Source organism: Salminus brasiliensis, chromosome 4, assembly GCF_030463535.1.
Source record: "Salminus brasiliensis chromosome 4, fSalBra1.hap2, whole genome shotgun sequence".
NCBI classification, from domain to species: domain Eukaryota; kingdom Metazoa; phylum Chordata; class Actinopteri; order Characiformes; family Bryconidae; genus Salminus; species Salminus brasiliensis.
The window spans coordinates 1,790,473-1,816,685 of NC_132881.1; the positions used below are offsets into that span (position 1 = coordinate 1,790,473).

Genomic DNA, 26,213 nt, shown 5'->3' on the forward strand with positions numbered 1-26,213 from the left:
TAATTGAGCTCATTAAGTTTAACAGCGACACAACCTCAGGTCATTAACCCTCTTTTGTACAGTGACTCTCAGTGCTTGGACCCCGATGATTGCCGCTCGTAACATGTAACGTGAAGACGGACACGCCACACCGAAATTTCAGGACGAAAGCTAAAAATGATCCGGTGGTCTTGGTCGTAAAAGCAGAGATGCTCTGGCGACATCTGGTTTCGTAGAGTTGGTGGAGTTGGGGGTGACCGCACCGCCTTTCCAAAAACGGCCCATTTTAACTTCATCAGTCTATAGAATCTGAACCACGCCTGCTTTGATGCACCTGTAAAAATGTCTGACATTGAATTTCGGGGTGCAGGTTTGAGGGGTTCCAGGTGGTCCAGGACTAAGGCGCTCCAGGTCATGCTTGCCGGCCATCAGCAGCTGGAGCCTGATAGGGCACAACTGGCTTTGCTTTGTCATGGTGAGTAATGCTGGCCAAACAATTCAAGCTGGGTACCCGGCACTTTCCTCCGAGCGAGCTGCTTGCCCAGCTTCCACGTTGCATCGGCAGCAAAAGAGGTGGCAGCTGGAGGCAAATTGGATTTAAATGAAGAAATTTAATAATATTTTTTTATAATAATAATAATTTAATATGATATTTTATTATTTATTATTATTATAATTTAATCTAATGACATTAAGGTCAAGACTCCTACCTCACGTAACCAAATCTAAGACGTTCTGGATCACACAGCCTGAGAAAATGCCAGAAGTGTCTCTAACTCTATGTGGACGGCTGACTTTGGCCGTTCAGGATTTGGCTGAGGTTGAAAAAGGAGAAGACATCCATCCACTACTGCTCGTTCTCACACGTGCAATATGAGAAGAGTGTTTGTGTACAGAGGTGTCAGTGTCACTGACCTCCATCTGACCAAGGTTTAGTCCCCACATCGTCTAAACACAAGGTCAGGTGCTCGAACGAGACGAGCCAACCTTCATTCTGCTGCCTGTATGGACCCGATTCTACTGACTACCTGACTAAAGTACCGGGCCTAACATCAGCATTTCCCTCCACAGAGGTCACCAATCAAGGCCTCTGGTTTTACACTGGAGATCAAAGGCTAATGCAGTAATAAGTAATAACAACTCATGGTGTGCTATACGCAAGGGTCAATTTGACCCCATTCAATATTTAACATATTAAAATAAATGTCATTTTTTGGCTTCATATTTATTGATATATATTTATATCATATTTAAAACTCGGGTAACAATTTTAATTATAGTAACTTTCTGGAGGTTTAAATTGCTGGGGTCAAACTGACCCCAAGGATAAAAGAAGTCAGTAAATTTGCAGGGAACAGGACGGTTAACGAGGAGTTTGCTGGAGTAACAGCCTCTAGAGCTCACAGGGTTGTGGGTTCCAGCCCTTTCTGCTTCTGTGGTGCCAAAGCATGGCTGACCAAAACGTATAACAGCAATAAAGGTACTTGGCTACATTGGAACATTGCCGTGAGGAGGATTTGATTGCATTCAGTCTCACAAGAGCAAACACCACTCCAGCTCATCCCAAAGGTACTGGATGGAGCTCCTTCATTCCTTCAGAGAACCCCACGGCTCAATGCTGGTGGTTTATACCCCCACCCCTCCACTGGGTGCTTGGGTCCCGTTCTATTGGTCAGTGCTTTTCTACAGAGATTAAACAAGAGTCCTGACCATCCTTTTTTGTGCGCCCCTGCTGGTGATTAAGTGTAACTGCAGAAGGTTGCTCATGTTCTTACCTCTGTGGGGCTGGAGCTCTCATGGTAGACGCCCTGCACCAAGTCTCCAATGGCGCTGGAGATCAGCTCCACCACCTGAGAAATACACACAGCACAGGGGCAGGTTAGATCTACAAGCTGACGCCAGGGTGGAAAGGTCTAGAGAGTGCAGGCTACGGGGCAGGGCCAGCTTCATGTGAGGAGCATGGGTTACTGGGGGAGAGACAGAGTGACCAACACGCCGTTATTAAGCAGATGGACCATCATAATTCTGCCGTGGCAGAAGTTCATACACTGACGCTGATCAGCTGGGGGTGGGTGTGTTTGAGGGTTCTAGGTCTTCTGTTTTGGGTGAAGAACCATAAACAATGGTCTGACCTGCAAGAAAGACGATGTGAGACCCCACACCACTGATCTCAGGTCAGGTGAAGTCAAGGCAATACAATCATCAGTTGCGAAACCTTACTAAGAGACAAATCGGACAAACGGACAAAAGTATTGGGACACCTGCTAATAAGGTATTTTCCTGCTTTTGCAGGAGCATTGCTGTGAGGATCTGATTGTATTTAGCGACACTAGCGTTAGTGCGTTGAGGATGTTGAATAATGCTCATCCTCAACTCATCCCAAAAGTACTGGATGGAGCTCCACCACCATCATTCCAGAGAATGCTGGGGGGCTTTATACCCCTCTATAGCCTTGGCATTATTAGGCAGCATGAAGCCAATAGGTTCATGATGTTTATCTGCTCCAGAGAGTCCTATTCTATTGGTAGTACTTCTCTACAGGGACTAGACAGGCTATATCAGCAACCGGTGCGACTCAAGGAAGGGCTGCTAAGTGTATAAAGACGCCTCTAGGGGGCACTGTTCAGACCCGCTCCGGCGGTTAAATTAGCCATCGGCTGCACTTTTTTTGCGTAATTATCTGGAGTATCCGTTTCGCTCTTCCATCTCTAGCCGACTTCTGCTGGCCCTGCACTTCTTCTTTCCCGGCTCTATCAGTCTTTTTCCCCCTCCTGCTCTCCTGAAAGAGGCGACTGTTGAGGAGCACGTCTCTGAGCGGCGGGGGAAGGCGGAATGGATCATGTGCCGCTTCATTAAGTCCAGACATTCGTTTTTTTTCATATTTCATATTCAGTTACACGGCTCTGTTTCTCTCCAAGTTTCTCTCACTTTTCTCCGCACTCTCGAACTTTCCTTCTCTCTCTCTCTCTCTCTCTCTGTCTGTGCCCTCTAAGTAATCGGATCCTTGAGGAAATATTGAGGCAACCGGACTCCTTCAAGCAGAGCCCAAAAAGGACAATGCCCCTACAGTGTTACCAGATGTGCCGCCTCCAAACGGTCGGTACGAGGGGGGGGGCTAGTGCGTGTTGTGAGGTGAAGGTTGGGTATGAGGGGAGGTGGTGGTGGAGGGGGGGGGGGCTTTTTTTGGAAAGTATCAGATAAGCCCCCCTCCCTCGTCCTCGTCTCATTCCCAAATCCAGCCGGTGTCGTGTTTCGCCGACAGGTCTGTGAGGGGAGGAAAGAGGAGAAGACCTGGCTGGGATTAGCTTACCGTTTATGCTAGTGCCGAGCCAGGATCCCACTCACACACACACACACACACACATACAGCGCGTACCAAGCCAGGACCCCACTCAAGGCCACATAATACACATCACAGATCACTCTGCTGATGAAAAAAGCACTTAGCCACAGAGCTAGCTTCACTGATTTTGCGCCGCTAATGGGCCTCGCGCAAGATGCTAAAAGCGCTAAGCTTCATTTGCGCTGGCTAAAGTGTGCCCGGCTTTACGGGCATGCTAGAAAGACCCCCAACAAAAAAGCGCCGTCTGTGGGAACTTAGCTGAGCTGTGTTAGCTCCTAGCGTTGGTCATTACTGACCTAGCTACAGCGAGCTACAGCTGCCCAGACTGTGACCACGTCATCTGCCCCGACTTCTCCTACTCCTTTAAAAGTTAGGACATGGCCTTTTATCCACAATGGTAGGCGATCAGCGGTAACTAGCACCATTAGCTTGTGGGGAGGGTGTGAACTTGAGGATAACGTGTTAGCTTGTCGGGAGTGTGTAAAAACATCTAAATGACCACAGACTCAACGCTCCATGGACATGGAGGTGTAGCCACCTAACCGTCCAGCTAACCGAGGCCGACATCCCACCCGTTTAGAGGCTAAAGCCTCATATCTGAGAGCACAGAGTCGAGCGCATGGTCTCAGGACTGGCTCATCCAGGTCTTCCAGCGTTCCTTCTTGGTTGAACTTAGCATGTCGCTTAAAACGCAGCTGCGATGGGCTCAGTTTTCCCCCCACCTGCTTTCAGAGAGTGACGTCAGCACTCATGTGAGCTCCCACACGGTTCGGTGCCTGGATTCCAGCTGCAGACCGTTAGCTTCTCTCCTCCTTAGCTTTCAGCAGTGGACGTGGACATGGCCGTGACGTCACCTGCACACCCTCTATCGTCACCTGCAGTGTCTTGCATAAAGTGAATATAACTGCAAATATAATTATGTATCTACTCATGTAATTATTAATGTTATTATAAGTTATAAATGCTAATCAAGAATTCGACCAACAGCATGATCACTAAAACATACACACCAGTGCTTAGAGCCACGCTGTAGAGGGCCAGTCGGACCACTGACAGGAGCAGGAAGGGCAAGTGTCTGCTGGTGTGTGTGTGTGTGTGTGTGTGTGTGTGTGTGTGTGTGCAATTACCACGGCTGGCTGCACAACAGGTTGAGTTACACACAACAAACAGGGCTGCGATCTTCGCTCACAGTTGTCGGTGTGTGTGTATGTGTGTGTGTGTGTGTGAGTAACAAATGTATAAACACTGCAGGGGTTTTCCACTGCTCCATTGTTTAGAATGAATTAAGCTTTAAAAAGTGTGTGTGTGTGTGTGTGTGTGTGTGTGTTTCTTGTTACTAATAGAAAGATATGCTCAAGATCTCCTGACATAACTGCCCTCATATTCAGTACACAGGTTCTAGACTGCAGGGGGTGGGGGGGTGGGGGTGACAGGATGACCAAGTCAATCAAGGCCTGAAGAGCTGGACCTGGATTTGGACGGTGGTTCTGCACCAGCTCGCTCGGTTCAAGTCACGTAAGCCTCGTTACTCAGCTGACCAGGGAGGAAACGCTGCATTAGGACCACCGAAACACTGGGAGACGCAATTCCCACTTCTACCACCAGGGGGGGCTCAAGAAATAAAACCGCATACATTCATCCTCCAATTACAGAACAGTTTTCACTGCTCTCTCCATCCCCCCTCCCTCAGTCACATGACCATGCCAGAGAGCAGGACTTACATAGGGTCAATATATAAGTTGATGAACTGATTACAGATCAGTTTACTGTAGATTAACTGGTCCTGAGGGACGCTTATGTGCTTATAGATACTTCATGAAGCTCCACTACTCTCTACTGTGGTCAATGATGTAGTTTTACACTGGAGCTGTGAGGCTAATGTAGCTGATGAAGCTCATGTACAGCCATTAGCATGGCACTAACTGCAGGCCTCAAACTGCGTGGGGTTCAGTCACCCCTAACCCCCAGCAGACACGCGCACAGTGCTCAGTCAACACCTCCATCAACAGCTGTGCTTTGATGTTTTGTAAAAGGGCGAATTATCATATAGTACATCATTTCAGCCAAGATACCAAACGTACATCACCTTTTATTATTAATTTATTAATTTATTATAAATTTTGGAATATTGTGGACATGGTCTTAAGAGTACGTCCAGCCTGCGTGCCAGCGAGTCTCCGCCCTCTCAGCACATCTGGAAAAGGCAAGTAGGGGAGAGAGCAGCCAATCGGAGGGTTTTTCTACTTTAGACATCGCCACGGCGACAAGTGGAGCGCCAACAGTCACAGCGCTCCTGTCTATTTCGCCATCGATTGAAGCGGAGTTAGAGAGAGGCTCAGCTGAACTGTTTTATCCAGTCACTAGGGAGCGCTAACGTCAGGTTTGGAACAGCAAAAGTGTTTTTATTTTTAAAAATTATTTTAAAATTATTTTTATATATCTATTTATTTCTTTGTATATTATACATTTAATTATATCTTTTATTTTAATTTATTTATATATTAGTCAGATTTGGAGCAGCAAAAGTGTATTAAAAAAAAAATAGATCTATATTATATATACACATGAAAATTATTTTTATTTGTATTAGTATATTGTTTTGTATTGTTGTATTGTATTTGTATTGTATTGTTTTATTTTTATTAGTATATTTTATTTATGTGTTTATTATACATTACATAATATAAGAATACATACCAAAATATGTTATTAATTTATATAAATAAATAAATTAATTAATTAGAAATGCAGTAGGCAAATGTAAAAATGTGATGACATTTTAATAAAACTTCACAAAAACAGACATATTTACATATGTCCCACAATTCATCTTAGTGCTATTTAATTTCTTTCATTTTTAATAATTGGTCAGTATCAAATAAACTCTCCAGTTTTACAAAATTGTAATGAATTGATGGTTCAGGTTTTAGATTGCATTCATAAATATTAATATTAATAAGGTTAATCATATCCCCCCCGCCCCTATAGTGATGTTTCTCTTATGGGTGTCATTGAGGGGGGAGGACATACTGGGGTAGCTATTTTTTTCCATGAAAAATAAAAACATCTGTTCAAACCAAAGATCTCCTGGAAAGCCACCATCCAACCAGACACCAGATCCAGGGTTTCTTTACCACTCAGAGACACAGAGCTAAAAAAGAGACACCAAACAAGCCTACGCGTCACTCTTCCCAATAAACTTCTCCTTAACGAGTTACTGAGCAGACCTGAGCGGGGTCTCCTGGAGGCTCCGCCGCATGGAGAACATTACCAGAGCATCTCGGGCCAATCACCCGCGGGGGAAGCCGCAATCAGCCCAGGCGAAGGCCGCAGTGGAGTCAGTCACGCTGTTTTCGGGCGGGAATGTGGCCCTGGGTTTCCTCCGCAGAGCTCTGGGACGCTGTGTGGGACTCGGAGAGAGGCTAAAGTTTCTGCACGTTAGGAACAGAACATCTAACTGGAGTGATATCATCACGGAGAGCGGGGGAAAGAGAGGCTCTCGGCGTGAGCTCAGTCTACGAGGTGCTGAATTCAATCGCGGTCAGAGCGCCAGAGCGGCTCGCTGTTGACTTTGGCGTCCGCAGTGACGTCTCCAAACTCTGCGACCGAGGCGATGCCGGCTCACACGGCCCGACGCGGCCCACAGGCTCCACAGTCTTCCTCTGCAGGTTTCTACATCACAGAGAGTCAAACCGTGTCAGAAACCACATCATCAGGACCGCTGGATTCCTGAACACCCCCACACAGTGGGAGCCACCCAGGCCTGTGATGCTAACAGGTGTCCATAAGCTTCCACTGCTTGTTAGCTACATTAGCCTTGTGGCTCCAGCGTTAAAACTAAACTGAGCAAACTTCAGACACCAGACACCAAGCCTCGACTGACCGACTACACTTGGAATAAGGGGCCATGTTCAAAAGTTTGTGGACACCCACTTCCTTCTGAAGTCAAAGGTAGTAATAAGGAGTTTGCTGCAGCAACAAACTCTACTTGTATAGCCGGTGATGCTAATTGGTGTCCATAGGCTTCCATTACTTGTTAGCTACATTAGCCTCGTAGCTCCAGCGTTACAATTATAGAAGGAAATATCAGACACCAAATGTGCCTTGGCTAATAGACTCCATTTGGATGGATGGCCAAAAGTCTATGGACGCCTGTTTACCTCTGAAATTAAGGGAATTACCACGGAATCTGCCCCATTATGCTGCACTAACACCAAGGCTTTACACTAGATGTTAAAACACTGTGTGAGAAGGATTTGATAGCACTCAGCCATGAAGGAGAGCATCAGTGAGGTCAGGTACTGGTGTTGGATGATTAGCTCTGCCCCTCCAACTCCTCCTTAAAGGTACTGGATGGAGCTCCATCCTCACTCCACAGATGCAGGGCCACTGCTCCACAGCTCAATGCTGGGGCGCAGCCATGGCCTAAAGGTCAGAGAAGTGGGCTGGGGACTGGTCAGATACTTCTGTTGGATGATAAGTTCTGTGGTTCCAACTCATCCAAATGCTACTGGATGATAGTCAAGCTTTTCAGAGAACACAGTTCAGATGCTGGGGGGCTTCATACCTAATAATGGCTAATTGAACTATGTTCTACTGGACAGTGGCTTTCTATGGACATTATAAAATGGGCCCACTTTAAAGCAGCCGAATTCACTTGTTGGAAGCTCTGTCTAAATACTTTTGGACATGCTGGAATTCATACCAGGACTGTCAATTGCAGTTTTCTAAAGATCTCCTGTTATTCTACTGTTTATTGCTGCAGGTTATTATGGTTGCTGTTGCTAAGATTAACAGCTGATAGTTTGCACTTGGTTACAACACACACACACACACACACACACACACACACACACACACACACACACACACACACACACACACTTCCACAGGAGGCTTACGCAAGCTTCATTTTCATACGAGAGCAAAATCAGGTCTTTTGGCTTCTCCGTGGAGGACTAGAGACAGCAGTGACCTGAGGCTGACCCTTCCCATTAATATCAGTGTGTGTGTGTGTGTGTGTGTGTGTGTGTGTGTGTGTATGTGTGTGGACACAGCTTAAGCAAAGCAGAGGGAAAAGGGTTTATTTTCATCCACAGGGAGAGGCGCATTCTACAGCTCCGCTTGGTGACAGAACCTGTCAGCGTACTGCCTGCTGCCGAGCGGGGTGTGCAGGAGGGCGGCTTCACGTAAGCATGTGTGCGCGAGTGTGTGTGTGTGTGTGTGTGTGTGTGTGTGTGTGTGTGTGTGTGTGTGTGTGTGTGTGAGTGAGAGACAGCGTTCGAGAGAGTTAGGATTATAAACATACCCCAGTCAGCCACAACATTACAACCACCTGCCCCTGTCAAGGCATGGGCTCCTCAAGGATCTGGCACCAGTTAAGGCCTCAGTTCTACCTGAAGGCATCATGCTGATGCTCCACTGACTGGAACAGGGAGAACGGCGTCTCCGTCATTCCCACTCCGGGCCGGAGCGCTGCTTCTACTGCACTATGGAGGTTTGGTGGTGGAGCTGCAGGAGGAGAACCTCTCTCTCTCCAGAAATGCATGTGACAGCTGTCCATGAGGGGGGATTAAAGCAGGATTGGAGAAAAAGTGAACTGTTGGGGGAGCCCATTACCCAACGTCATCCTTCCACTAAGCACTTTAGGTAGGTACTGACAGACCACTGCATACCGGGAACACCCCACGAGACCGGCCTCATGTTTTGGAGATGTTCTGACCCGGTCATTGTCTAGAACATCACTGTCTGGTTCTTGCTAGAGTGGAAGGAGTGAAAGCACAGTGGTATAAATTGACGTGTGTGTGTGTGTGTGTGTGTGTGTGTGTGTGTGTGCGTGCGTGCGCGTATAAGCAGAGATTGGCTGTGTGCTGGCGGATAATGAGAGAGTTTAATGAGGGATGGCTTGGACATATGTTCCTTCACCAAACCAGCAGAGAAGGCCATCTCACACACACACTGTGTGTGTGTGTGTGTGTGTGTGTGTGTGTGTGTGTGTGTGTGTGTGTGTGTGTGTCCACATGAGTCTGTGTCCCAGTGTTTAATGTAGGGGTGAATGTATGAATGAGAATCTCCACTGTTAACACAGATGTGCAAATGCACACACATAGCTGGTCTACAATCCCTGTAGAGAAGTACTGCCAATAGAACAGGACTATCTGGAGCAGATCAACATCATGAACCTGTTGACACTATGCTGCCTAATGCCAGGCGTGGGCTAGAGGGGTATAAAGCCCCTGAGCATTGAGATGAGCTGGTGATGAGGTGATCATCAAACATCCTGACCTAACTAAGACTCTTGTTGCTGAATACAAACAAATCCTCACAGCAATTCACCTCCAAATTCTAGTAGAAAGCCTGTTTCCCTGGACAGTAGAGACATTTACTCCAACAAAGGCAGGATCAACTATTTTAATACCGAATGAATGAGCAGGTGTCCCAATACTTTTGTCCATATAGTGTATGTTCATCACCCTAATAAAGCACACACTGTGGGGGGGGGGGGGGGGGGGGGGTGCATTTATAAGGATAGTCCCAGAGAGAGTCCTCTCTCTCCAGGTGGGTGAGCTGGTCCGCCCTCTCGCCCACCATCACTCAGGGTGGGAGGTGCCTACCAGAATTAGCAGTTAGCGTTCAGCTCTGAGCGTGTGGAGCTGTCGTGTTAGTGGAGGACGTGGAGATTCTTGTGACGTGGAGGAGGTTCCTTCACCCTACCAGCGCTGATGTAAGGTTGTTCAGACTGCCGTGCCGCGCGTGTGTATGAGTGTGTGTGTGTGTGTGTGTGTGTGTGTGTGCGCGCGCAGGTGCTGCCCTGTGGGTTTGCTATTGATTTGTTGATTAAATCAGTCAGGAGCGATCTGGCTGAACCGTACACAGTGAGCGCTGTTTCTAAAACACTGAACACCAACCATACGCTTCCCAATATTCCCAACTGGACTGCTGATAACCTCCACTGACCTTACACACACAGACACACACACACACATCTCTAGAGGGGAGTGTAGTCCAATAATCAATATCGCATTCACAATAATTTCACCCTCAGGGACGTTCCTCATATCTCCACACAGTTTAATAATAAACGCTCATGAATGAAGAACAGGACTGTGAGAAAGCGCGAGTGTGTTCGGTTTAGAGCTTTAGGGCCTCAACATGTTATAACTGCTGAGTCCTGCTGGAGTCCCAATCCCACAAAACCAAGCCTTAACCAAACTGTGTTCCTACACAACTCTGTCTGAATCAGAACGAACCCCCCCAAATCCTCCCGAATATGAAATCCCACCCGATTAACCCTGAACCTGCAGGTTTCAGCAGCCTGGCCTCAGTGCAGACTGGGGTACCTTGGTGTTGTTGAGCTGAGCCAATCCTGTGCAGGCGTTCGCTAACAGGAAGTCCCCGCTCAGGATGGCCATTTTGTTCCCGAACTGCATGTCCTTGAGCGGCCCATCCGAATATGTCCATTCCTTCAGGTTCACGATCCCACGATGCACTAGGAACGCCGTGTGGATCAGCTCGGTGATCTCTGCCAGGTTCCGCTGGCTGAGAGAGAGAGAGAGAGAGAGAGAGAGAGAGAGAGAGAGAGAGAGATAGATGAACTTTAATCAACTTTCAGACTCCGCTGAACTGGACCAGACTCTGAATCAGACACCAGTTCCCCAATACTCTGTACCAAATACTGTATTCTACAACAACCTGAAACTAACCCCACAAAATTCGGTCAGGGTGAGACCGAAATTCTGCAAAATTCGGTCAGGCATGGAGTGAAATTCGGCAAAATTCCGTCAGGGTGGGACCCGAAATTCGGCAAAATTCCGTCAGGGTGGGACCCGAAATTCGGCAAAATTCCGTCAGGGTGGGACCCGAAATTCGGCAAAATTCCGTAAGGGTGGGACCCGAAATTCGGCAAAATTCCGTCAGGGTGGGACCCGAAATTCGGCAAAATTCCGTCAGGGTGGGACCCGAAATTCGGCAAAATTCCGTCAGGGTGGGACCCGAAATTCGGCAAAATTCCGTAAGGGTGGGACCCGAAATTCGGCAAAATTCCGTATGGGTGGGACCAGAAATTCGACAAAACTCGGTTTGAAACCCAGTACTCCCACAAAATGTTGCCAGATTCCGACTGAATTCCTACAGACCTCTGTCCAAACTCAACTGCGTTCCCATAAAATTATTCCAACTGCATTATTCCACAAAATTCAGTCTGTACCCAACCAGACCCTCATCGTCCGAAACAGAGCTAAACGTCCACTTTAATGGACACGAGAGAAAAAACCCACACTAATCCGACCTGACAGTGACAATGTAATCTCCATTAGAAGACACGAGCTCCTCTTCATCAGACAGAAGAGGGGGAATCATCTGTGCCCCCCCACCCCCCTCGCTCGCTCGTCCCCCCAGGGCCAGAAGCTGTAATCTTGTGTTGATTTGGCGTTATAGAGCAATAATCAGCTCCGCGTCGGTTCACACACACCGCCACACACTCGCCTCGGCCGGGCGGCGACCGCTGATGGCCACTTAGCCGTCCTCCTCCGGAGGAAAAAGTAAAAAGCAGCTCTAATGAGACGATTCTGTAGCTCCTATACGTCTGAGGGTGTTAAATGAAGCAGTGCAATTACACATTAGCCGCTCGGACGTCTGCTCATTAAACGCTGCCCCTCACTGCCTTTTCTGATCTCCATCTGTTTAATCACACCTATTGTCCAGAGGGCACCTCGTGTTGGGAATGCTGGTCAAGAAGCACTTCAGGCTGTAAATGCAGCGCTCTCCAGGACGGCTGGTTTGAAGACTCTGATGGTAGAGTGAAACTCTTCCTGTCAACAGACTGTTTTCAACCTACTTTCCACCTCCTGCATCTGATCGCCATCAACAAGTATCTGAGTACTAAGGAGCAAAAGTGTGTTCTCGCTTCTCACCCCTCCAACAAGGAGGAAGCACTACGTTTGGGTGTGTCTGAACACTTGGGGTAGGTTGCATCAACAGGGATTAAACACATTCTGCCTACAAAATTCTGTCTGAATCAGAATAAAATCCCACAAAATTCTGGCCAGACTCTACAGACACTACTGCATTCTGCAAGAACCTGAAATTAGCTCCACAAAATTCAGCTGCATTCCCACAAACTGCCGTCTGGATCGGACTGAAAATCCCCACAAACTGCCGTCTGGATCAGACTGAAAATCCCCACAAACTGCCGTCTGGATCGGACTGAAAATCCCCACAAACTGCCGTCTGGATCAGACTGAAAATCCCCACAAACTGCCGTCTGGATCAGACTGAAAATCCCCACAAACTGCCGTCTGGATCAGACTGAAAATCCCCACAAACTGCCGTCTGGATCGGACTGAAAAATCCCACAAACTGCCGTCTGGATCGGACTGAAAATCCCACAAACTGCCGTCTGGATCGGACTGAAAATCCCACAAACTGCCGTCTGGATCGGACTGAAAATCCCACAAACTGCCGTCTGGATCGGACTGAAAATCCCACAAACTGCCGTCTGGATCGGACTGAAAATCCCACAAACTGCCGTCTGGATCAGACTGAAAATCCCACAAACTGCCTTCTGGATTGGATTAAAATCCTAAATTGCTGTCAGAACCCAAATTCCACAAAATTCCATGTGAAACAGGTTAAAAACTGGAGTATATATATAAAGGCCTGAGTGTGCGTCTTGTCCCAAATCCATCACCCCAGGGCCGGGCAGTTTTCCTGGGAGCTTGTGTGGACATCAAGTCCATTTAGTTTCTAGTTTGGCTTTTCCAGTTTCTGCACAGTCGGACGCTGAGAATCAATGGAGCTGCTTCATTTCTCACTGCATGGCTCCAGCCGGTACAACGCAACCATTTACTATCAGCTCTCCATAAAGCAGCCTTCAGAAGAGCCTTCAGAAGCGGCACTCACTCACTGGTCAAGGCACTGGCCTTCTGTGCTGGGGCATTTCTACAACACACCTGCAGAAAAAGACCACAAAGAAAACGAGCACTAAATAGAAAAATTAACCACACCAATGTCAGATGCCCGTCTGCGATGTCGAGTAGGTGACCACACAATGACCGCACCACTATGACCCAGGAGTCGAGAGTTCAAATCCTGAGCCATACTGCTTTGCCATCAGCAGCCGGAGTCAGAAAAGGCACAATAGGCCGTGCTCTCTCTTGGTGGGTAGATGGCGCTCTCTCCCCTCATCACTCTCAAGCGATTTTGGTCAGCACAGGCATCTGTTAGCTAGTGTGGTGGAGATGGGCACCCAGCACTGGGTGACTTGGGGTCTAGAATACACTTTCTAAATTTGAAATCGGTGGAAAATCGGTGGGAGGATACACGCAGGACGCTGTGCGGCAAAATAGTCCCAGAAGTAAATGTGTTTTTCAGAACACCATTGCACCATCATTTTAGAAAAAGCTCAGAAGACGTGTGTATAGGTTCACCGGAGGGGTTTGGACAGCCAATAAAATTGCTGTACTTGTGTTGTCATGGTAACCGACGACACCACTGAAAAGCAGTCGTTATTTTTAGACAAAAGACTCCCAGTTTTATACCAGAAATACGAAGCTAATCTAGCTAACGAGTACTGACCAACAACATGGTCACCAATCAGCCCTGTGCCAAACGGCCTGAACTTCCCCTTTCATTCTCAGAGACTCATCTCATGTTCATCTCCCAGCTAACAGACAGTGACAGGGTCCAACACTCCACATCTAGTTAAGGACTGAACCGGAAACGTCTACAGACGTCTAGCCGCCGTACCGGATCGTTAACGGGCCCCTGTGGCAATTCTGAGGCAAGAACAGGCAGATTGCTATTTATTTGGACAGGGATCTGTTTGCATTACAGAATCCGACCGGTAACAAGTGACCAGGGACAATTTCATCATAGTCGCCTCAGTTGTGAGATAAAGAGAATTCTATTCACCAATTAAAAGTCAAGCCGAAACCGAAACGGCCCTTTTTTTTGACCTTGTTGGTTCAGATCTCTCATATCAGTCCATCAAAAAATCCTTTAAAATGAATGTCTTTCATAAGCTCTAGATATTCCTGACTTTTAATGAACGCACCATCCCAATTAGAAAACCTGATGTTCTGGAGCAGCTGGACAAGAGCCTAAGGTCACTGTGCCCGATCCTGAGCATACTTGGCTAGAGGGGTATAAAGCCCCCCCAGCATTGAGCTGTGGAGCAGTGGAGGAACTGTTCTCTGGAATGGTGGTGGTGGTGCTCCATCCAAAAGCTCTGGAATGTCCATGGTGAGGTGACGTTTCTGCCAAACTAACAAGATGTCCAGTCTTCACTGAGGGAACGCATCCTTACAACAGGATGCTCCCACCATCATGCATGTTCAGGCTGGTTGGATGGACCAGTTTTGACCCAATTTTCAAACGATTGGATTGAGACTCCTGGCCCTGGCTTGGGATCATTGTCCTGCAGAAAGGTGAGGTTTTTCCACCAAGCTTTAGCTTTGAGCCAAACTGAAGTAGCTCCATCTTCTTGTAGATTACACCAACCATCCACCCATCAGTTTTACCAAAAAGTCCAATCACAGCTGAGGAAAAGCCTGCCACCACCGTTCCAAATAGCTAGGATGGAATGAGCAACATCCGGCCACCAGCCATCCTTCAGTTTTAACAAGCTACTCAGTCTCCTCCGCACTACAAGAACATGGTGGCTGCCACCACCATGCTTAACAGCTGGGATTGGGATTCCACACAGAATTGGCAATGTTAGGGACTGATCTTTACCAATTTTTTCCTGCAGATCCAGTTTTTCTTCAGCGTCCAGAATCTGGACCGTAATTTACAAACAGATTGCCCTGTGTTTGGTATCACTGCCCCGCTGAAAGGTGGTGACCTTTCTTCCAAAGGCCGAAGCAGAACATCTCAAAGTATCTTCTTGTATTTTGCACCATCCATCCACCAGTGCTTCAGTTTTAAGACTCTCAGTCCCAGCTGAGGAAAGGCATCCTCACAACATGATGCTACCACAACCATGCTTAACAGCTGGGACGGTGAGACTGGTTTGCACCACATAGCGTTTTGAAATTCGGTCAAAAACCTTGTGCCCCCCCCCCCCCTTCAGGCCAACGTCTGTCATCCACATTTGCTGTGAAGAGATAAAGCAGCATCACATTAATGAACTGAGGGTCAGGCTTTTCAAAGACACCATGGCAGAATAAAAGATCTGAAGGTCATTAGTATTCCAGACGAATCTCAAGACTTTGGGGGGGGCGGGGGTGTCAGCTTTTAGGCTTGTCGATTCAGAGATTGGTCACTTGAAGGCATGGCTATCAATTTCACAGTTCTGGGTCTGAAGCGCTGCAGGAAAGGCCTTTCAGAGCTCTGCGACTGTAGCGTCCCTCCACTACGGAGAATAAATGGGCAGTCTCTGTGCAGACTGGCTGCCCAAGTCAAGTCTGAAATCCTATTTTCTGCCAAAATGTTCCTCTTTGGCTCCTGTGTGTGCTGGAGTCAGTGGGAGGGGCAGCATGGTGAGTATAAATAGCTTTGGGACTCAGTTACCTAGCAACCGATGCCACGGCGCAGAGGGGGTCCGCCCCCGACACGCCCCCTTTCTCCAGCCGCTCCATTTTCCATCCGCAGATTTAACTCTTGATATGCAGTTTTTATGTGTGTGTGTGTGTGAGAGAGAGAGAGTGTGTGTGTGAGCGTATGCAGGGTGGGGAAGTTGAACAATAAGTGAGACGAATTGCATCATGGTCGCAAGAACACCTCGTACCCCTGAAACTGTACCTGTATGGGAAGGAAAAATGCTTTAAATTTTCATTTTTGAGCTTTTAATACGTATTTGGATCCTTTCTGCGGTTCTATTCGTTGTTATCTAGCATTCATACGGGTCTCAATCAGGACCTGAGGAATCCTATACCACGAAATCCAAGGCTAACTGAACCTGTGTGAAAAGGTATTCGCCCTCAATCAAACAACACTTGACCAATGCCTTAGAACCTTTCCAGAGTTCAACAAGTAGTAGACTAGAGGCTCTCAACAACCCACACACAGGGAACATCAATGTGGAAAGACCATTTCTAATACTCTAAGGTCTTCAAATCTGGACTTTGAATTCAGTTCCCAGTCCAGGATTTGGATTCAACTGGAACTCCAGGAACCGGATTCAAGGTCCAGATTTGAAGATCTCCGCTCTCGAACCACAATGATCAACAAGATCTCCAAATTCAGAAAGGTGAACATCCCTGAAGCAACCAAAATTCCTCCAGGAACACAGTACCGACCCACTCAAACCCCTTGCCCTCCTCAGATGAGGGCAGTGTTCATGGGAAAAAGACTAGTGCTATTCATGGGAGAGTTACAAGGCACAAACCACCGCCAACCAAGAGCAACAAAAAGACTTGATGACCTCCAAGCCTTTTGAAATGATGTTCTGTGAACAGACGAGTGAACAGGTGAACTTTTACTGGGGTGAGGATGTGGTTCTGTCACAGCTGGTGTAAAGCTAACACAGCTCTCCGCAATAAGAGCATCACAGCAGCTGTCAAACATGGTGGTGGTAGTGTAATGGTTTCGGCATACTTTGCTGCTTGCCGTAATGAATGGTACGGTTGGGTTATGCAGAAGAGAGGGGTTACCTGTTGTTGCAGACTATGCATTTTTAGTTATTATGGTTTAATTATTACTTTAGAATAATCAATAAATTAGCTGTTCAATTAATTGACCAATCAAAAAAAAATATTGTTAGATTAATACACAAAAGAAATTGTTTGGTGCAGCTAATCTTAAAGCCGTGGTCAGCATGTTTACATTAACATATGGTCCGACACTCCCCAGACACAAAGTGAGTCACCCTGCATGTTTAAGGTGGTAGTAACTTCAGGCTCCTGCAGATGGTGTTTAACATGAAGGATGGGACTATAAATACATGCAGGGTGCGTGACAAAACTCAGACTTTGAGAATAGTACAGGGCAGTGAGTGTCTAGTTGGATGTGTGGAAAACAGGTGTCAAAGCAGATGTTATTGATTGGCTGAAGGGAGAGATTCTGAGCATTTGGGTGTGGCCAAAGACCATAGTGTGATGGAAGGAGCTGAATCTGCAGGTGTGTGGAAGCGTACGGTCATACGGGTCTACCAGCAGTGGCAGAAATCCCAGCCTACAGGACATTATGCAGTGAAATCTGGACGAACTGCACACTTTTTGAGGCAAGAGTGGCTAAACACTAATGTTGCCCAGATCTCCAGAACCTCCTGAATCGAACTGCAGCTGTGATTCGTGTTCGTGGAGGTGTTACACGCTATGAGGTCAAGCTAGAGCGAAGTCTCAGGTAAGTCATTTGCAAGCTCATGCTGGAGATTAGCCATACTATGAAGAAATCATCTCGAGCCTAACTGGGACGATCCCATTTGCTTGTAGAGCCTCGTACACGAGTTCTGAACATCTGAACTTTGGATAACCCTGAACTTCAGCCCAACAGTCTCGTGAGCTCAGTGCACTGGGGGGGGGGGATCCAGTCTCAGTAAATTGCAGCGCTGATGTTTCGTGAGATGCGTCCTAAAGAGACGTGATGTGGAGGAGAAGAGCCATAATGAAAGAGAATATTCCACACTTCATATCCGTCACTGTCCTCATCTTCTCCTCCTTAACGAGGTGACCCATCTGTCTCACACACACACACACACACACACACACACACACACACACACACACACACACACACACACACACACACACACACAGTACGAATATCTTTCGTCAAACACAAACACACACACGCTGCAAGATCAGACAGCGGTGGTGAAGCAGAAGACGTTTTACAAATGCTGTGTGTCAAATGGGTGGAGAGCAGCTGACTGGTGCATCCATCAACACACACTCCTCTGATGGTCACACACACCTCTAATGACCATACAGGGACCGAGCGAGTGTGTGCTGCCACATCCAAAACGAACACACACCAGTTTGATTTTATGCCAGGATGTGGCTTCACACATACATCCCATATGTAATATATGTATTTATATAGGGAACCTACACCATATGGACAAAAGTACTGGGACACCTGCTCATTCACTGTTTCTTCTGAAATCAAGGGTATTAAAAAAAGTCTCCTGCTTCTGTTGGAGTAACTGTCTCTACTGTCCAGGGAATACTAGATTTTGGAGGAGCATTGCTGTGAGGATTTGATTGCATTCAAGAGTGAGTGTTAGTGAGGTCAAGATGTCGGATGATGATCATCACCCCACCTAATCATCCCCAACTCACAAAAATATTTAATTGAGCACCATCCATTATTTCAGAGAACACAGTTGATTCTACTGCTCCACAACTCAATGCAGGGGGGCTTTATACCCCTCTAGCCAATAGGTTCATGTTCCAGAGAGTCCTATTCTATTGGTAGCACTTCTCTACACTAGAGACTAGACAAGCTGCATTACATTAATGGGTGCAACTTAAATGCATTAATTAGAAGGGGTGTCCACAAACTTTTGGACATATAGTGCATAAGCAATAATCATACATCCGATATGTATCTACATGTAATAATGTGTGCAACGGGTATTATAACGCAAGCATCTATATGTAGTATATTGTATATATGTAATTGCCTATGTAATAATGTGTAATGTGTATGTGTGTGTGTGTGTATGCGTATATATATATATATATATATATATATATATATATATATATATATATATATATATATATATAAAATCTTGTTTTACTACACACACATACACACACACACAGAGTGAGAAACTACTTCATCTGGGTTTCCATGACGCCTTACACCCAAGCAATGGAATTATGAGGTCACTTCCTGTTACTGCTCCAAAAACAGTGGCATGGCTGTGGACGGACGAGCGAGAGAGAGAGAGCACGAGTGAGGGGGAAAGCAGACGAGTGTGTGTTGATGAGTGGTGATCCCTCCTCCATCCCCCTCTGAAAGAGTTCATTCAGTCTCACACACATGCGCGCATGCACCCACCCACCCACCCACACTCACTCACACACACACACACACACACACACACACACACACACACACACACACACACACACACACACACACACACACGCTGCCAAATTAAACAGTCGCTTCTGGTAACTGCTTGGCACCATAGGCCAAAGGGACACACACACACATACACACACGCCTGGTTAGAGGAAGGCTCTGGTGTGTGTGTGTGTGTGTGTGTGTGTGTGTGTGTGTGCGCTGAAGGAGCATGTTTATGCTTAAATCATGTTCCACTGCCCTTAACTGGACATTACAAGCATGAACTAATGTCCAACACACACGTGAAGGCCCATTATGTGTCATTACTCAATCACCCCACCCTGTCCATCAAAGGGGGACAGTGGGCTTTTCTAAATGTTCGTAATTAGTCTAAAAGTTTTCTTTGTGATTTGCGATGATTTAAAGGACTGAGGTCACGTAAAACTGAATTATCCTCCGGATTCTGAAATCTAAGTCTGGTGTGAGGTTCGAGCATCACGCAAAACACACCATTTCCAGTTTACTCACGGGACCAACGCTGCCAACAGCAGCTCGTTTTACATGCACTGGTTTTGGGATGTCCTGAACACTAATGCATTTACTTATAACTGCCCATTCAGCCTCCATCCGTTTAGCCCCACCCATTCACATGTATTTTATTAGATATCTAACACGTACGGGAAATGCTTTTATTACATACAAATATCTATAACTACACACATACATTCTGTATGTGTTAGATACATATCGCTGCTGTGCAATAATAAAAAAAAACAAACAAACATGTATCTGTATTTGGGGGGGGGGGGGGGGTGTTTTTGTTAAGTAAATACATACATAAATATTGTTACATACCTATAAGTGATATTATATTTAGCCTACAGAAGTTTAGCCCCGCCCAATCACACTAAAGTTATAAGCAGTGTTGCAGTTTGGACTACTTTTTGAACATGGATCAAAAATACTGAACAGCCAATCAGAACGAATATCATTTACATACCTCAGCCTCAAACAGGCACAGTGACTGTTTAATTCTCAAGGTTAAAGAAAGATTAAAGAAAACAGCCAGGTGAAAGACCTGTGGCTGCTTTCAGGTCATGTAACCCTACACAGAAAATATAATAAGGACTTCAGGGATGAAATAAAACAGAATACAATTCCTTAATTATTAATTATATATATATATTTAATAATGAATATTTAAAAAAAACATTACACAGAAACAAGTTCTATTGATAAAATGAAGAAAGGCAAGTTGTCCCCAAACTTTTGATGGGCAGTGTGTGTGTGTGTCTCTCTCTCTCTCTCTCTCTCTCTCTCTCTCTCTCTCTCTCTCTCTCTCTCTCGGCCTGAGGGTGTTTAACTGTCCTCAGCTCTGGTCATTAGTGAGAAGTGATTGCCACCTCACACACACTAGTCATGTGACTCGGAGGGGGCTTGAGGGAGCGAGCGAGTGAGAAAGAGAGAAAGCAGGCGAAGGAGGAGGAGTAATGGAGTGCAATTTAAGAGACAGAAAGGAGAGAGAGAGAGAGAGTGTGTGTGTGTGTGTGTATGTGTGTGTGTGTGTGTGTGTGTGTGTGTGTGTGTGTGTGTGTGTGTGTGTGTAAAATAGATGTCATTCTAAATGGAAGGTCTATTCAGGTTCTGTTGGTGAAAGACGAGGGAAACTTGCATCACTTTATGAAGGAAGCCCTTTTTGCCGGCTTCAGTTTCTATTAGCCGCTGCGCCCAAATCCGCACTCACACCAGCAGACTGGAGAGGCACGCATCCGACTTACTGCCTTGTGACATGTCCAAATCAGATCTTAGACACTTCCTAATGTTGTCCTAGATCAGACACAGATCTGATTCCTGATTGGGTGATGTAAATGTAAACAAATCAGAATTCATGTGTTTTTGTTTGTTTCTTCAGTATTCGTCCCTAATAATGAACATCTGAGGCTACTTGGATTGGCTGCATCTTAAATGGTTCCCTAGGTAGTGCACTAAATAGGTCATAAAATTAGGGCCATCAGTACCTAAATATCATATCATAAGCTTTTCGGGACTCAGAATAATAACTAATAAAGCAGTGTATTGTGCTTTCTGTAGCTCATAGTGCACACATATCTGGACAGAGCCCCACTGGTGACATCCACACATAAATAAAATTAAGTCATGGCCACAACTTAGTAAGACGTGGAAACAAGATCCCAAGTCGTGGCCACAACTTAGTAAGACGTGGGAATGAGAGAATTATGCCCTAGCAACAACTTAGTAGGGCATGGGGACGAGATTCTAAGCTCTGGTCACAACTTATTAAAAAGCGTGGGAAGAAGATGCTAAGTTGAGGCCACAACTTAGTAAGACGTGGGAATGAGAGAATTAAGTCATGGCCACAACTTAATTATCTTATTCCCACAACTTTCTTTTTTTTACTCATATCCCAATATTTTAAAACCGACCTTTTTCCAGGTAGTTTGCATGTGTGTGTGTGTGTTCTTGCCTGGGATAGATGCCGCTGACCATATCTGGCAGAAGGACGTCAGATGCTGTGCTGCTCGGCCCGGCAGCTTTGGACATCAATAACACGACCAGCCCACGCATCTGCAGGTTGTGCTTACTGTCATACACAAAACCCCTGCAACCAAGAGAGAGAGAGATTTACAATTATACATCATGAACCTATCAGCCTTGACCATGCTGCCTAACGCCAGGCGTGGGCTAGTAGAGGGGCATAAAGCCCCCCAGCATTGAGGAGCTGTGGAGCAGTGGAAGAACTGTGCTCTCTGGAATGATGGTGGAGGAGCTCTATCCAGTACTTTCAATTTGGTGAGTAGTGGAAGATGAGATGAGGTCATGATCATCATCCTCCAACATCCTGACCTCACTAACGCTTGTGTTGCTGAATGCAATCAAACCCTCACAGCAATGCTCCTCCAAAATCTAGTGGAAAGCCTTTTCCTCTGGACAGTAGAGTTACATTACAGTTACTCCAACAAAAGCTGGATCAGCTCTTTTTAATACTCTTGATTTTAGAAAAAACAACGAATGAGCAGGTGTCCCAATACTTTTGTCTATATAATTAATCTTAATGAGTCTTTGCTGCAATAAGCATCTAACAGGCCCAGCTGAGCTGCCGCTGCCGCTATCCAACTGCACTAATTTGACGGCGTTAAACCATGTGACAAAACGCTGGCCAGCGCTTCTGGAGTGAAGTTTGGATTCGTTCAGCCTGGCCTCGGAGCAAAGCAGTCAGCAGGAGTCCGTTAACAGGAGGTGTGCGGCTGAATGGTCTCGAACGGAGCGCCACCTCTCTGAGGGACCATCAACCCCTAACCAAGCTCCTTTCGCTCTAGTACAGCTCTTCAATTTCCCCTTCTAAAAGCAATAAGGCCGGCGCTCACCGCGCGGCCGGGGTGAATTACGCCTGAAATATTTATGTCAGATTTATCAGCTTTAGTGTTCGTTCGGGGCCTGAAGAGTCCCGCAGGTTTCATTTAGCTTCGTGCTAAAAACCCACGGGAGCCGTGCACACGTCCCCTCACCTCACAGAAACCCAAACACACCGAGAGACGGATTCCATCAGCCTGCATACAGCTGGGGCCTGGACCAACCAGCAGTGAGTAATGGTCAGGTGACGAGGAGTTCTCCTAATGCTCTCTATTACAGCATCAGACGCTCACAGATGGACTCTATCGGTTCTTCCTGGGGGTTGGAGGGGAGTTGCTAGGGTAAGTGGTTGCTATGGTATCTTAGTAAGTTAGAGTACTGTAAGGGATTAATGTGGCACTCCAGGTGCTTGCTAGGGTGCTGGTAAGTGGCTGAGATGGTGTCTTGCAAGGCAAGGACGTTGCCAAGTGGTTAACATGACATTTCAGGCACATGCTACTGTGTGCTAGTGGTTGCTATGATATCTCAGTTGGTTGCCAGGGTACCGTAAGAGATTAACATGACATTTCAGGCACATGCTAATGTGTGCTAGTGGTTGCTATGATATCTCAGTTGGTTGCCAGGGTACCGTAAGAGATTAACATGGCATTTCAGGCACTTGCTAGGGTGTGCTAGTGGTTGCTATGATATCTTAGTTGGTTGCCAACTGGTTAACATGGCATTTCAGGCACTTGCTAGGGTGTGCTAGTGGTTGCTATGATATCTCAGTTGGTTGCAAGGGTACTGCAAGTGATTAACATGGCATTTCAGGCACTTGCTAGGGTGTGCTAGTGGTTGCTATGATCTTAGTTGGTTGCCAAGTGGTTAACATGGCATTTCAGGCACTGGTTAGTGTGTGCTACTGGTTGCTATGATATCTTAGTTGGTTGCCAAGTGGTTAACATGGCATTTCAGGCACTGGCTAGTGTGTGCTACTGGTTGCTATGATCTCAGTTGGTTGCAAGGGTATTATAAGTAATTCACATGGTATTTCAGGCACTTGCTAGGGTGTGGTAGTGGTTGCTTTGATATCTCAGTTGGTTTCTAGGGTGTTATAAGTGATTAACGAGGTATTTCAGGCACTTGCTAGGGTGTGGTAGTGGTTGCTTTGATATCTCAGTTGGTTTCTAGGGTGTTATAAGTGATTAACGAGGTATTTCAGGTGCTTGCTGGGGTGTATATTATATTCTGGGGGGAGGGTTGCTTGAAAGTGGAATCTTGAGTGGTTGATATGGTCTTCTAGATGCCGGTGTGGTATCTTGGGTGGTTGAAAGTGTTGCTAACTAATTGATGTGGTATTCTATGGAAGTGGTTACTACGCCGTCTTAAGTGGTTAGCAAGTTCATGCGTTTCAGGGGTTGCTTGGGTGTGGTGTCTTGGGTGGTTGATATGGTACTCCAGGCATTCTGTTCAGATTGAGGCACAATACAGGGTAGCCGTTCAACATGCAGTCCAGGCTAAACGGGTGTAGGCCAAATAGGGTGACATGCTGTAGGTAAACAGTGACCCTGGACCTTCAAAAAGACTATTAAAAGCTTCCAATGGTTAAAATAAAGAGAATTACCGTCCGCATGCACAATGACATTAGTACAATCTAAGACAAACTGCTTTAGTCCCTTTAGGGCATCGCATGGCAATTTAGCGGAAAACGGTCTGAATAGCACCCTGATCAGGCGTCGAGACAAACACATGGTCGCTATGTGTGTGTGTCTAGACCTGGCCTTCCCACCACGCCAGCAGAAAAGCCCCCGAATGCTCAGTAATTGTATGTAAATGAGGTGCGCAGAATGCTTGCCTAATGAGGCGACGTGTTACCCAATCTCTTCTCTCTTTCTTTCCCATCCTGGGGGTAAAACTGTCCCCTCCATTACCCTCCCGAACTAATAGAATCCTCTCGCGCACTCGCTCTGTGTAAACTGGCTCGTTAATTAAAGCCGTACGAGGTGACCTGGGGTTGGAGGGCATCGGTGTTATCAGCCGAACTGCCTTTCAACGTCGTCATTAATTTGCTGCCGCGGAGCAGATTAGCACCGGCGCTTTCCAGGAAGAGTCGGCAGACCCTTTAGCCGCGCAACCTGCTAACCTCTCTCTTATAAAGGACCACCAGACAACACGGCAGCCCGCTCTTCAAAATGATCTCTGGAGGTCATGGGGGGGGGGGGGTGGTCTTTTAATAATCAACCTGAACCTGTTCAGAAATCTTTCTCCTTTAGCACATCAAGCTGTTTTGTTGAGAGCTCCTACATTGAAGCACCGCCTGGTCTCAGCGGACCTGCAGGGGAGATGATCCAAGAGCTTGAAGAAACCTTCCAAACATGGTGGAGGTATTTCCATTAACAGCTCGCAGTGAGAGCTAGCCAGGCTAAAGTACAGCCTCCAAACATGGTGGAGGTAGTTTCATCATCAACAGCTCGCAGTGAGAGCTAGCCAGGCTAAAGTACAGCCTCCAAACATGGTGGAGGTAGTTTCATCATCAACAGCTCGCAGTGAGAGCTAGCCAGGCTAAAGTACAGCCTCCAAACATGGTGGAGGTAGTTTCATCATCAACAGCTCGCAGTGAGAGCTAGCCAGGCTAAAGTACAGCCTCCAAACATGGTGGAGGTAGTTTCATCATCAACAGCTCGCAGTGAGAGCTAGCCAGGCTAAAGTACAGCCTCCAAACATGGTGGAGGTAGTTTCATCATCAACAGCTCGCAGTGAGAGCTAGCCAGGCTAAAGTACAGCCTCCAAACATGGTGGAGGTAGTTTCATCATCAACAGCTCACAGTGAGAGCTAGCCAGGCTAAAGTACAGCCTCCAAACATGGTGGAGGTAGTTTCATCATCAACAGCTCACAGTGAGAGCTAGCCAGGCTAAAGTACAGCCTCCAAACATGGTGGAGGTAGTTTCATCATCAACAGCTCGCAGTGAGAGCTAGCCAGGCTAAAGTACAGCCTCCAAACATGGTGGAGGTAGTTTCATCATCAACAGCTCGCAGTGAGAGCTAGCCAGGCTAAAGTACAGCCTCCAAACATGGTGGAGGTAGTTTCATCATCAACAGCTCGCAGTGAGAGCTAGCCAGGCTAAAGTACAGCCTCCAAACATGGTGGAGGTAGTTTCATCATCAACAGCTCACAGTGAGAGCTAGCCAGGCTAAAGTACAGCCTCCAAACATGGTGGAGGTAGTTTCATCATCAACAGCTCACAGTGAGAGCTAGCCAGGCTAAAGTACAGCCTCCAAACATGGTGGAGGTAGTTTCATCAACAACAGCTCACAGTGAGAGCTAGCCAGGCTAAAGTACAGCCTCCAAACATGGTGGAGGTAGTTTCATCATCAACAGCTCACAGTGAGAGCTAGCCAGGCTAAAGTACAGCCTCCAAACATGGTGGAGGTAGTTTCATCATCAACAGCTCACAGTGAGAGCTAGCCAGGCTAAAGTACAGCCTCCAAACATGGTGGAGGTAGTTTCATCATCAACAGCCAACAGTGAGAGCTAGCCAGGCTAAAGTACAGCCTCCAAACATGGTGGAGGTAGTTTCATCA

At 46.6% G+C, this 26,213-nt stretch overlaps 1 protein-coding gene across 2 annotated transcripts in view; it reads right to left on the bottom strand.

The window, feature by feature from the left end:
• Nucleotides 1-26,213, bottom strand: part of pdss2 (prenyl (decaprenyl) diphosphate synthase, subunit 2) — a 52,495-nt gene that overhangs the window by 7,679 nt on the left and 18,603 nt on the right. For both annotated transcript variants that reach the window (XM_072677294.1, XM_072677293.1), the window contains 3 exons: nucleotides 21,765-21,899; nucleotides 10,663-10,861; nucleotides 1,755-1,829 (listed from right to left, as the gene is read on the bottom strand). In XM_072677294.1, the coding sequence (XP_072533395.1) occupies nucleotides 1,755-1,829; nucleotides 10,663-10,861; nucleotides 21,765-21,899 (409 nt within the window). The remainder of the gene's footprint in view (nucleotides 1-1,754; nucleotides 1,830-10,662; nucleotides 10,862-21,764; nucleotides 21,900-26,213) is intronic.